Here is a 14,337-nt window from a genome sequence, read left to right as displayed (position 1 = left end):
AGAAAAGGTCAAGCCGCAGGATGGTATCATAATTTATACTTCCCTCAGGTGGCCATTTTTCCCCATCAGAGAGAGAATATCAGGGCCAAGCCATCGTGCAGAAAAAAATGAGCCGCCTCTTTTTCAGGGTTTATGGGTCAAATTAGTCCCAGTAGCTTAGAATGCATTTCAAGGGTGAGCCTGTTGATGCCTGAGTGTTTCCCATCTGAAAGACAAAACCATCTGTGGTTTTGGTTTGTTTGTGTCCCTCCCCGCCCAAGAACCCGCAACAGTCCCTGGACCCTGCTTATCAGAGTAGTTGCACTCGCTGATGCAGCAGCAGAAACACCTCTTGCCCAAGAACCCACAATGGTGCCTAGACCCTGCTGATCAAAATAGTTGTGCTCACCAACACAGCAGTGGAAACACCTCTTGCCCAAGAACCTGCAATGGTCCCTGGATCCTGCTGATTGGAATAGTTGCACTCACCGATGCAGCAGCACAAACACTAGTTTTCCTCCTAGACCACAAGGAGGACTGAGGAAGGTTGGATTTAGTGGCCCTTACCAATGCATTCTCGAATACATGCACCCTTGCCTGTCCTCCTAGACCACAAAGAAGGCCAAGAAAAATCGGATTTAATGGCCCTTACCGATGCATTCTCGAAAACCTGTTAGAGTCCTAAGCATTCTCCTGTTAGTAATGGGACTTTACCCATGTCCTATAAAGATGTTATGCCCCAAAATGAAGCAGAGGGCCATACCGTGAGGGAGGGAAGGGATCTCCAGAGTTGAAAGGGTGATGCCTTTTGTCCTCACTTATGTGAATAGGAAGGATACAATTTCTGAGGCTCCCCATATCCTAGCTTTGGGAATAGCTTTTATTAGGCCTGCTTGTCTGAAGAGGGATCCTGAAATTCCAGGTAGTGCCCCCTACAATGGGACTTTGGGCAAAAATTATGTGTTTCTGATTAGTGAGCCTGGATGCCTGAAGAAGGGAATAGAGTCCTAAAGTTTATACTAGAAATCATCCTTATAGGAGAAACTAGAAAAGCACTAGAGACAGGGAGTTGTTTTTAGAAGCGTGACTAGCCTTGGAGAAGAGAGGCGGGAGGAAGTTTGTCTGACAGGCATTAGGACCCAGGAGGCAAGGGTCAGGATAGATAGGATTGATGGGCGAGTCTTGCTTGGGCCACATGACTTTGAGAGTTCCACTCATGGCTGCAGGGTCAACCAACTTGTTGTTGGGACCCCGAAGCTGAATGGCTTTCCTCTCTGTTGACCCTCAGCTCAGCCCAGAAGTACAGGAAAAGCAAAAGTTGGTTCCTGGCAAACCAAGCTCCCAGCTCCAAAGAGTCAGGGGTTGTTAGAGAGCCCCTTCCCAGAAAGGCTGACACCCGTGTCTTTAATCCTGCAGTCATGCTAGTCACTTTTAACTGGCCAACAGATGCCCGGTATTTAGCGCCTGAATTCTAAGGAAAAACAGGACAGAATAGCAAGCAAAAGGGGTCCAATGGTACTCACCACTTGGTGATTGTCCCTTTGTGGTCACCAAAATGTGTCCGGAATTGGTTCCTTCTTGTGGGTTCTTGGTCTCGCTGACTTCAAGAATGAAGCCATGGACACTTGCGGTGAGTGTTATAGCTCTTAAAGATGGTGTGTCCAGAGTATGTCCCTTCAGATGTTCAGATGTGTCCAGAGTTTCTTCCTTCCAGTGGGTACATGGTCTCGCTGACTTCAAGAGTGAAGCCACAGACCTTCACAGTGAGTGTTACAGCTCTTAAAGGGGGTGTGTCCAGAGTTGTTTGTTCCTCCTGGTGGGTTCATGGTCTCCCTGACTTCAGGAATGAAGCTGCAGACCCTCGCGGTGAGTGTTACAGCTCATAAAGGTAGTGGGACCCAAAGAGTGAGCAGCAGCAAGATTTATTGTGAAGAGCGAAAGAACAAAACTTCCACAGCGTGGAAGGGGACCCAAGTGGGTTGCCATTGCTGGCTTGGGTGACCAGCTTTTATTCCCTTATTTAGTCCCACCCATGTCCTGCTGATTGGTCCATTTTATAGAGCACTGATTGGTCCATTTTACTGAGTGCTGATTGGTCCATTTTACAGAGTGCTGATTGGTGCATTTACAATCCTTTAGCTAGACACAGAGTGCTGATTGGTGCGTTTACAAACCTTTAGCTAGACACAGAGTGCTGATTGGTGCATTTTTAGAGTGCTGATTGGTGCATTTACAAACCTTTTGCTAGAAACAGAGTACTGATTGGTGTGTTTACAATCCTCTAGCTAGACAGAAAAGTTTTCCAAGTCCCCACTCGACCCAGGAAGTCCAAGGCTTCACCTCGCATGACAGAAGGCACATCTTCACATGGCAACAGGAGAGAGAAGAGTGGCAGAGTGAAGGGGCAACAGCCTCTTATAAAACCATTAGATCTCATGAGAACTCACTCACTATCATGAGAACAGCGTGGGGGAACTGCCCCCATGATCCAATCACCTCCACCTGGTTCCTTCCTCAACACCTGGGGATTATGGGGATTATAATTCAAGATGAGATCTGGGTAGGGACACAAAGCCTAACCACATCAGTTTTGGTTTTTTTGTTTGTTTTTTTGTTTGTTTGTTTTTGAGATGGAGTCTTGTTCTGTCACCCAGGCTGGAGTGCAGTGGCACCATTTCGGCTCACTGTGACCACCACCTCCTGGGTTCAAGTGATTCTCCTGCCTCAGCCTCCCAAGTGGCTGGGATTACAGGCACCTGCCACCACACCTAGCTAATTTTTGTATTTTTAGTAAAGAGGGGGTTCCATGACCATGTTAGCCAGGCTGGTCTCGATCTCCTGACCTCAAGTGATCTGCCCACTTTGGCCTCCCAAAGTGCTGGGATTACAGGCATGAGCCTCTGCACCCAGCCAATATCAGTTTAAAACCCCTAATTTCTTCTTTGACCCTTGAACGTTTGTTCCCCTTATAAGAGGAACACAATTTGCATTCGGTCGTGTTCAGGTTTCTCCACATATATAACAGGTGATCATCTAAATAGACTTCTTGGGCATGAAGTTCCTCCAGTATCTATCTTGTGGTTTTTTTTTTTTTTTCTGTGTATTTCTCCAACTGTGTAGAATCCTATGACTTTATTTACTCATTTTCTGTCATTTTTTGAAAAAGTGGTTGTTTCATTGTCTTTTGTTCTAGAATTCCTAGGGCCCATGGATTAGAAACTAACAGTGATGTAAGAAGTTGTCATACTTGAACTTAATGGTTTAAAAGCATGTAGATCAAATTTTTTGCCAGTATGTTATACATCTCAAAAATTCAGGCTGAGTGCAGTGGCTCACACCTGTAATCCCAGCACTTTGGGATGCCGAGGTGGATGGATCGCCTGAGCTCAGGAGTTCAAGACCAGCCTGGGCAACATGGCAAAACCCTGTCTCCACCAAAAAATACAAAAAAAAAAAAATCCAGCTGTGGTGGTATGTGCCTGTGGTCCCAGCTACTCAGGAGGCTGAAGTGGGAGGATTCCTTGAGCCTGGGAGGTAGAGGTTGCAGTTAGCCAAGACTGTGCCATTGCACTCCAACCTGGGTGACAGAGTGAGACCTGATCTCACACACACACAAAATCCATTTGTGTGTGTTTTGATTGTGGACAATAAATAGTCAGAATTAAAGATAAAGCGTTTATATGGTGTCCTCTGAAATGGAGCTAAGAAACAGAACTAACAGTTGAACAAAAATTTAGAAAGGCCAAGGAATTGGAACAATTCTTGTGGAAACAGAAGAACAATAGCTAAAACTGATGTAAATCTAATAGAGCTTACAAAACGGTCCAGTTGGATGTGAGGGTTGTACAGCAATCAAGATGTCCTTCACTAGGAGAATGGACAAATATACTTGGTGTATCCAGATAATGGATTATTATTCAGTGCTAAGCAGAAAGGAGATATCAAGCCATGTAAAAGACGTGGAAGACTGTAATCCCAGCACTTTGGGAGGCCGAGGTGGGAGGATCACCTGAGGTCAGGAATTTGAGACCAGCCTGGCTAACATGGTGAAACCCTGTCTTTACAAAAAATACAAAAATTAGCTGGGTGTGGTGGTGGGCACCTGTAATCCCAGCTACTCAGGAGACTGAGACAGGAGAATCGCTTGAACTGGGGAGGCAGAGGTTGCAGTGAGCCGAGATTGCACCACTGCACTCCAGCCTGGGCGATAGAGTGAGACTCTGTCTCCAAAAAAAAAAAAAAAAGGAAGAAACTTAAATGCATATTACTAAGGGATAGAAACTAATCTGAAAATGCTACAAACTTTATGATTCCAATATATAACATTCTGGAAAAGGCAAAACTATGGAGAGAGCAAAAACATCCATGGCTGCCAGGGATTAGAGGGCAGAGAAGTTGGATAGGCCGAGAACAGAGGACTTTTAGGGCAGTGAAACTCTTCTGTCTCATACTATAATGGTGGATACATGCCATTATACATTTGTCTAAGTCCATAGGATGTACAAGAATAAGAAAGCTCCCTAATGTAAACTGTGGACTCTGCGTGGTAATGATGTATCAATGTAGGTTCATCAGTTGTTGGGGAATGCTAGTAATGGGGGAGACTATGCATGTCTGGGGGAACTCTTCCACTACAATGTAAATATTAATGTAACACTACTGAACTGTATGCTTAATAATGGATAACATGATAAAGTTTATGATATGTGTTTTTTACCTCAATAAAAAAGAAAAAATTATAAGATAACCAATAGTTAGATCACAAATCACTTTTGTATTTTGACCTAGAAAATATCTGCCATCTCTTCACAAAATTGAAAACATCTGAATTAATTTTTAATAATTTTGAGCACCATCCATATGCAGTAACATAATCAAGACAAAGGATATTTCCAAAGTAATTTGGCAATGACTTATAATTTGGATCCAGTTAAACATTCAAAATGAAAAATAATAAAGGAAATGAAGACTGATCCTAAGTTACACTGGTGATATGGCCAAAAGCTCACTTGTAAGTCAGCCATTTAGCGGTCAGTTTTCTCATTTGGTTAGGCCCCCAAATCAGATCATAGAGTCTCTTAACTTCACTTTTTATCTAATGAAAGTTCTCTGCATCCTCTTTTTTAAAAAAGGAGGAAAGGAAAGCAGAAGAGGAGAAGGAGGTGGAGGAGGGAGGAGGAAGGAGAAAGGAAGAAGAAGGAGAGAAAAACGAAGAGACTTTTTCATGAAGGATATCCTAAGAAGTGAAAAACAACAATCTGCAAACTGGGAGATGATATTTGCAACACATTTAACTAAGAAAGAATTATAGAAGTAAGAATATATAAAGAATTTCTGCAAAGCAATATGAAAAAGACAACCTAATAACAAAAAGGAAAAAACACAAATGAGCATATCACAGAAAAGGAAACAAGTGGAATGAATATGTGAAGAGATGATGGAGTTTACAAGCAATCAGGGAAATACAAATCAGCAATGAACAATGATATCATTTCCAGATACTTAATTGGCAAAATTAATTCTGACGATACAAAGTGTTGAAGAAAGTGTAGATCAACAAGATTTCTTATATATTGCTGCTGGGAGAGTAAATTATTATAACTATTCTGGAAAGCAATTTGCCATTATTATTATCTTGTGAATGTGAATATTTGCATATCCTGTGTCCCACCAATTTCACTTTTCAGCAAGGGAAATACATATATCCAGAGACATTTTAAAATGTTTGTCATGGGTACTGCTAGTAATAAGATCAAATTACTAAAAGTAATCCAGATGTCTATGAATAGGAAAATGAGTAAGTAAATTACATCTTATTCACCTAATGAACTTTTATATGGAAATGAAAAAGCAAATGAACTGAGCTGTATGCAACATGTATGAATTTAAGTACATAATGTTGAGGAGAAGTAAGTTATAGAAGACAATATATGGTATGGATAGCCCTTTTTACAAAGAGCAAAAATAAGTAAAATTAAGCAATATGTTATTTAAACATATGCGCTAAAAATAATTTAAATACCAAGGGAATGAGAAAACACAAAATTCAAGATATTGGATATGTAACAGGAAAGGTAGAGGGATAGGAATGGAGAGAAACAGGAAGATGTAAATTACTAGCAATATGCTGATTCATAGGTTTTCAGTTCACACAGTTCGTTATATTATTAAATAAGGAAAAATACAAATGAGCCATGTATAGACAAATAATTTAAAATATTTAGGGAAAAAATGCAATGAGATGTCATTTTTCATTCAGATCATAAGTAAAAATTAAAAATAAATTTTTGGTCATATCAAGTATTGGTGAGGTTTGGAGAAACAGATACTCTCATACACTACTGGTGGGACTATAATCTGGTTCAGCAAAACTGAAGAGCACTTGGGTAGTCTCTATTAAAATTGTAGAAATGTGGCTAGATGCAGTGGCTCATGCCTGTGATACCAGCACTTCGGGAGGCCAAGCCTGGGAGCTTGAGACCAGCCAGGGCAACATGGCAAAAACCCATCTCTACAAAAAAGTACAAAAATTAGCCAGGCATGGTGGCATACACCGGTAGTCCCAGCTACTTGGGAGGCGGAGGTGAAAAGATCACTTGAGCTGGGAAGGTAGAGGTGGCAGTGAGCCAAGATCATGCTACTGCACTGCAGCCTGGGTGACAGAGACCCTGTCTTATATGTATGCATAGCATCTGACTCAGCAACTCAATTTTTCAGTATTTCCTTTAAAGATAACACTGTGACATTAGTACAGATAGGCAGATAAATGAATGTTCACTGCAGTACTATTCACAACACTGAAAATTTGGGTACAACTTTTAAATGCTCATTAGTAGAAAAGTAGACTATCTCAAGTATGATATATCCATAAGTTGGAGATTATGGGACAGTGTAGAAGAACATGCTGATCCACATGAGCTAACATAAAAAGACCCGAGACATAGGGTTGCGTGACAAATGTAACTTATAGAACAACAGGTACAGTATGATACAAGTTCAAACCTACTGTTCAAAGTGCCCTTCCTTAGACACCCTAACTACCTCCCTGCTCACCAGTAATGTTTGCAGGGCCCAAAGTAAGAGTGAAAATTGAGGTCCACATACCATTTGTTTCGGCTCATGGATTGTATTATGCCAGCAATGAGTGCTGCATCCTGAGTAACAAAAGGACCTATGTGTATTCAGTACGTTTCCTGTGTGTGTTTGTAATATTCAGGCCCAGTAAGCAAGCAGTCCAGGTCAAAGGTACTTCCTGTCCAAGTCTAAAAGCCTTTCTCTCCTGCCCACCATAAAAATGAAATCAGTACTGTACATATTTTATTGGTATCTGAATACATATGAATGTAAATGCTTAGAATTTGCAAACTGAATAACTGGTTACCTCTGGGAAGAGATAGAGGAGACTAGGATTGATTATATCAGATGAGGTATAAAAGAAGAATTATTTGGATGGTGGTCTCAGACTCTTCAGCCATATTTTATAAAGTTGGAAATGCAAGAAAAGCCTATTTTCTTGTATAACTTGTTATTAAAATTAATTTTTAAAAATCCAAACAACAGAAATCTTCATGTGAATGAGTCTTAGGCTATTAAAAGAGGTAGCAAGTGGGAATCATTAATACATAATCGATCTGTTTTATCTTCAAACAACTCTTACCTAAAGATGAGGAAATAGAGAAACTAAGATGCTATTGTAATAAACTAATATGACTGTACAGTGAGATAAGTGATTTCAGGATCTACGAAGGTACCAGGACATATCCCTTGCAAATGACAAGGGCTTTTCCATGCAAATTATGTCTGCGTATATATTTGCCAGACACCTAGAACATGAAGTATTATGTCAATATGGCGTAAACCCCTCCCCAGATCCAAATGCACCTAGCACTCCATTCTTTTATGAACACGGAATTATTTGGGAGATCATAGGAATAACTTTGTTGTTTTATACAATCACTATGCATATTGTGTAGACCTGCTACTCTGCCACAGACACCTTCATACACACTCTAGGATGGAAATAGAAGGTAGACAAAGTAGATAAGGAGTCTGCATACCTGTGTGTGTGTGTGTGTGTGTGTGTGTGTGTGTGTGTGTGTGTGTGTGTGATGAATGTAGGCATATGGAAAAGATCATGCTACATGGCTATTCTCATGTAGGCTGATAGGTAATTGCCAACTGTTGCATGGCAGCTATTTAGTGAGGTATAATCTCTTTATTCCTTTAGATATGGCTTTCAGTCGATGGCGGCAGCACCTTTCAATTAGTAGCTGACTTTCATGATGATATCATAAAGAAGACTTTTCATAGTTTTTATACATCAGCTATTACTTTTGTTTCTCAACGTGGAAAGGTTTACTTGACAAAGGCAGGTAAGAAATTTGCTTTCACTGGTGTAAGCATTACATGTGGCCCAGGATTAGAAGATATATGAAAAATCTGCCGTATTAATTAACTAATCCTAAGATCTCAAAACTATTAGGGGTGATGGATTTGTAGGATCTATAGAAGTAGTATCCTATGGATAGCCCTAAAGAAAGGCAACACTAGGTCATCATGCTATGTTCTCATTTACCATTTCAGAAACATTTTACTGTCCCAAAAGCCAAATAATAACAGTTGCCACTTGTCAAGCTACAATTGTGTTCAACATGTTACAAATATCGTCTCATTCGATATTCACAACAACCTTGCTGAAGTACGTAATGTTAGCTTACTTTTGCTGATTACACTGATACAACTGACACACAACTAGTAATGGTGGAGTTGTGTGAATGATACACTGCTCTCATCGCTTTCATTTAGTAATCTTGTGCTTTCATTGATCAACTCTATGTAGTTCCTATCAGTGTTTGCATAGCAAAAGAAGTAGCTAATTTTTAAGTATAATTGTACTTCTTAACTAACAAATACTGATTTTACATATTCATGGGGTACAAAGCACTATTTTGATACATATAATGTAGAGTGATCAGATCCGGGTAATTAGCATTTCTGTCATCTCAAATATTTATCATTTCTTTGTATTGGGAATGTTCAATATCCTCTTCCTAGCTATTTGAAACTATATAACATATTAGTGTTAACTATGCCATCCTCCAGTGGTATAGAACACTAAAATTTATTCTTCCTATCTGGCTGTAATTCTGAACCCTTTAGCAAATCTCAAAACAGTTAATATTGATTGACCTTAATGACAGTTGCCCACTCCTTTCCAACTCAGTTGAATTTTGCTAACCAGCCTAGGACCCTAGAGTGATAAAGGGACATGATTCTCAATTTATTTCTATATGTTCGTGACCTGCATTTTCATTTTATTTTGTCATTCTATTATTGAGTCTTTGAGATCTTGTTTTGTTGAATTTAGTTTATTAATATTTTTTGAGCAGAATATGGAAGTAAATTTACCTCTTCTCTTGGGATATGCTTTGTCTCAACTTGATTCTTTTTATCTTTTACATGCTGTTAGTTTCTTCCTTCTCTTCCCTTCCTTTTTTAAAAAAAATTTATTCTTAATTTTTGTGGGTACATAGTAGGTGTATAAATTTATGGGATACATTAGATATTTTGATACAGGCATACACTGTGCAATAATCTTATCAGGGTAAATGGGGTATCCATCACATTAAGAATTTATCCTTTCTTTGTGTTACAAACATTCAAATTATATTCTTCCAGTTATTTTAAAATGTACAATAAATTATTATTGACTGTAGTCACTCTGTTGTGCTGTCAAATACTAGATCTTATTTGTTCTATGTGATGATATTTTTGTACCCATTAACCATCGCCATTCTCCCCCTACATAATGCCCCACTACCCTTCCCAGCCTCTGGTAACCATTATTCTACTCTCTCTGTCTGTGAGTTCAATTTTTAAAATATTTAGTTCCCTCAAATAAGTGAGAACATGCAAACTCTGTCTTTCTGTCCCTGGCATATTTTACTTAACATAATGTCCTCCAGTTCCAATCATGTTGTTGCAAATGACAGGATCTCATTCTTTTTTATGGCTGAATAGTAGTACTCCATTGTGTATATGTACCATATTTTCTTTATTCATTGATCTGTTGATGGACACTTAGGCTGCTTCCAAAGCTTCACTATTGTGAATAGTGCTACAATAAACATGGGAGTGTAGCTATCTCTTCAATATACTGATCTCTTTTTGGGGGTATATCCTAGAAATGGGGTTGCTGGATCATATGGTAGCTCTATTTTTAGTTTTCTGAGGAACCTCCAAATTTTTCTTCATAGTACTAATGTACTCTCTATTGTACTAATTTATACTCCCACCAACAGTGTACAATCTCCATATCCTCACCAGCATTCATTATTGCCTGTCTTTTCGATAAAAGCTCTTTTAACTGGGATGAGATGATAATCTCATTGTAGTTTTGATTTGTATTTCTCTGATGGTCAGTGATATTGAGCACCTTTTCATACGCCTGTTTGCCATTTGTATGTCATCTTTTGAGAAATGTCTATTCAGATTTTTTGTCCATTTTAAAAGCAGATTGTTAGTTTTTTCCTATTGAGTTGTTTGAGCTTTTTATATATTCTAGTTACTAATTCCTTGTCAGATGAGTAGTTTGCAAATATTTTCTCCTGTTCTGTGGATTGTCTCTTCACTTTGTTGATTGTTTCTTTTGCTGTGCAGAAGCTCTTTAACTTGATGTGATTCCATTTGTCCGTTTTTGCTTTGGTTGCCTGTGTTTGTGGGATATTACTCAAGAAATCTTTGCCTAGATTAATGTCCTGGATAGTTTCCTCAAAGTTTTCTTTTAGTCATTTTATGGTTTTTAGATTTAAGTCTTTAATCCATTTTGATTTGATTTTTGTGTGTGGAGAAAGAGGTCTAGTTTCATTCTTCTGCACATGGATATCTTCTGCGTATGGATATGGATGGCCTAACATATATTCTATTTACTTCAGAATGATCTATGTGCTGAGGAGAAGAGCATGCATTCTGCAGCCATTGGTTGAAATGTTCTGTAAATATCTATTAGGTCCATATAGTCTACAGTGCAGATTAAGTCCAATGTTTCTTATTTGATTTTCTGTCTGGATGACCTGTCCAGAGAGAAAATCACATCCAAAAGTGAACATGGGTTGTTGAAATCTCCAACAGTTATTGTATTGGGATCTGTTTCTCTCCTTAGCTCTAATAATATTTACTTTCTGTGTCTGAGTGCTCCAGCATTGGGTGTATATGTATTTATAATTTTTATTTCCTCTTGCTGAATTGACCCCTTTATCATTATGTAATGACCTTCTTTGTCTCTTTCTATAGTTTTTGTCTTGAAATCTATTTTGTCTGATATAAGTATAGCAACTTCTGCTCTTTTTTGGTTTCCACTTGCATGGAATATATTTTTCCATCTCTTTATTTTCAGTCTGTGTGTCTTTATAGGTGAAGTGTGTTTCTTGTAGGCAACAGATCACTGGGACTTTTAAAAAAAAAAATCCATTCAGGCACTCTACGTCTTTTGATTGGAGAGTTTAGTCCATTTACATTAAATGTTGTTATTGATAAGTAAGAACTTACTCCTGACATTTAGTTAATTTTTTTCTGGTTGTTTTGTGGTCTTCCCTTCCTTCTCTCTTTCCTTCCTCTCTTCCTTTTAGTGAAGACAATTTTCTCTGGTAGCATGTTTTAATTTCTGTCTTCAAGCTCACTGATTTTTTATTCCACTTGATAAATTCTTCTATTAATTTCTTGCTTTTATTTTTTGTATAACTGTTGTATGTTTTTAAATTCTAGGTTACCGTAATATCTTATAACCCATTATTTTAAACTGACATATCTTGAAAAGTTGTTGTAGTTATTATATTTGATCAGTGTGTCTTTTAGTTTTTCTACTCAAGATATGAGTTTACACACCAAAATTAACATGTTATAATATTCTGTATGTTTCTGTGTACTTACTATGACCAGTGAGTTTTGTACCTTCAGATGATTTCTCATTGCTCATTAATATCTTTTTATTTATGCTTGAAGTATTCCCTTTAGCATTTCTTATATGGCAGGTCTGGTGTTGATGAAATACCTCAGGTTTCTTTTTTTATCTGGGAAAGTGTTTCTTTTTCATGTTTGAAGGATATTTTTGCCAGATATACCATTCTAGGATAAAAGTTTTAAAAAACATATGTCATGCCACTCTCTCCTGGCCTGTAAGGTTTCCACTGAAAAGTCTGCTGCCAAATGTGTTGGGGCTCCTTTGTATGTTATTGTTTCTTTTCTCTTGCTGCTTTTAGGATCCTTTTTTTATCCTTGACCTTTGGGAGTTTCATTATTAAATGCCTTGAGGTAATCTTCTTTGGCTTAAATCTGTTTGGTGTTCTGTTACCTTCTTGTACTTGAATATTGATATCTTTCTCTAAGTTTGGGAAGTTCTCTGTTATTACTCCTTTGAATAAATGTTCAATCCCTATCTCTTTCTCTATCTCATCTTTAAGGCCAATAACTCTTAGATTTGCCCTTTTGAGGCTATTTTCTAGATTTTACAAGCATGCTTCATTCCTTTTTATTCTTTTTTCTTTCATCTCCTCTAATTGTGCATTTTTAACTGGGCTGTCTTCAAGCTCATTAATTCTTTATTCTGCTTTATCAATTCTGCTGTTAAGAGACTCTGATAATTCTTCAGTATGTCAATTACGTTTTTCAGCTCCAGAATTCTGCTTGATTCTTTTTAATTGTTTCAGTCTCTTTGTTATATTTATCTGACAGGCTGGATTCCTTCTCTGTATTATCTTGAATTTCCTTGAGTTTTCTCAAAACAGCTATTTTGAATTCTCTGTCTGAAAGGTCACATATCTCTGTCTCTCCAAGATTGGTCTCTGGTGCCTTATTTTGTTCCTTTGGTGAGGTCATGTTGTCCTGGATGATCTTGATGCTTCTGGACATTGATTGGTGTCTGGGGATTAAAGAGTTTGGTATTTATTGTAATCTTCACAGTCTGGGCTTGTTCATACCTATCCTTCTTGGGAAAGCTTTCCAAGTATTCAAAGGGACTTGAGTGTTGTGATCTAAGTCTTTGCTCACTGTAGCTGAATCTGCATTAGGAGGTACCTCAAGCCCAGTAATGCTTTGGCTATTGCCAACTTGTAGAAGTACTGCCTTGGTGGTCTTGTGTAAGATCCAGGAGAACTCCCTGTATTACCAAGAGGAGACTTTTGTTATCTTACCTTACTTTCCACCAAACAAATAGTGTCTCTTTCTCTGTGCTAAGCTGCCTGGAGCTAGGGCAGGGGTGATGCAAGCACCCCTGTAGCCACCACCACTAGGACTGCACTGGGTCAAACCCAAAGCCAGCACAGCACTGGGTCTTGCCCAAGGCCCACAGTGCCCACTGCCTGGCTACTACCTATGTTTACTCTAGGCCCAAGAGCTCTATAGTCATCAGGTGATGAGTCCAGCCAGGGTTATGATCTTCGCTTCAGGGCAGTGAGTTGCCCCCAGCCCCAGCTAGGTCCAGAGATGCCATCTGGGAGCCAAGGAAGTTGAGAGCCTTAGAGTCTATGTGGTATTCTATTCTACTGTGGCTAAGCTGGCATCCAGGCTGCAAGACAAAGTCTTTCCCACCCTTCCCTCCTTTATCCTGAAGCAGAGCAGTCTCTCTCCATGGCCACCACCACCCCAAGCCCATGGCAATTACCTCCTGGCTACCGCTGCTATTCACTCAAGGTCCAAGGACTCTTCAGTCAGGTTCTGGTGAATGCTGCCAGTCCTGGGTTTCTCCTTTCAGGGCAGTGGCCACACTCTGGCCCAGGGCAGGTTTAGAAATGCCACCCAAGAGCCAAGTACTGGAATCAGAGACCCCAGGAGCCCACTTCATGCATTGTCCACTGTGGCCAAGCTGGTACCCAAGCTGATTTCTGGTTCTTATAAAGGTGCTTTCTTGTGTTCATCATTGTTCAATTTGATGTTCTGCAGGGATGGATAATCACTGGAGGCTCTATTCGGCCATCTTGCTCTGCCTCCTCTCTATAATCTCTCCCTTTCTAATCTTCCCTACTCTCCTCCTCTACTCACCCACCTCCTTCTTTATCCCTTTTCCTTCCTTCTTCTTCTATTCCTCCCACTCTTCCTGTTTCCATCAAGTTCATCATTAAAGATACAGCACTGGTCGGGTCAGATCTTCTATTTGCTCTAACATAGTGTAAGTGAATTATTCTTGAGACCCATCTGCTTCACCTCATTTAGATAGGACTTGGACCCATTTTCTCAACTCAGTGAAGTGCCTTGGAAAGTGGTAAACCTGGTTTCACTCATGAGGGTTTGATTTTTCCCTTTACTTTTCCTTTTGATATCTTCTCATCCACTGTCACCTTCTTATATGGTTTGGCTGTGTCCTCA

General features: G+C 39.3%; 1 protein-coding gene across 1 annotated transcript in view; it reads left to right on the top strand.

Annotated features, from left to right (window-relative positions):
• Window positions 1–14,337, top strand: part of CATSPERB (cation channel sperm associated auxiliary subunit beta) — a 150,867-nt gene that overhangs the window by 66,725 nt on the left and 69,805 nt on the right. Inside the window, exon 14 of the mRNA XM_073010823.1 lies at window positions 8,207–8,351. Within this exon, the coding sequence (XP_072866924.1) occupies window positions 8,207–8,351 (145 nt within the window). The remainder of the gene's footprint in view (window positions 1–8,206; window positions 8,352–14,337) is intronic.

The sequence above is a fragment of the Chlorocebus sabaeus genome, chromosome 24, assembly GCF_047675955.1.
Source record: "Chlorocebus sabaeus isolate Y175 chromosome 24, mChlSab1.0.hap1, whole genome shotgun sequence".
In the NCBI taxonomy this organism is placed as follows: domain Eukaryota; kingdom Metazoa; phylum Chordata; class Mammalia; order Primates; family Cercopithecidae; genus Chlorocebus; species Chlorocebus sabaeus.
The sequence above is the reverse complement of the archived record's forward strand: the minus strand, read 5'-3'. Positions and strand labels throughout refer to the sequence as shown.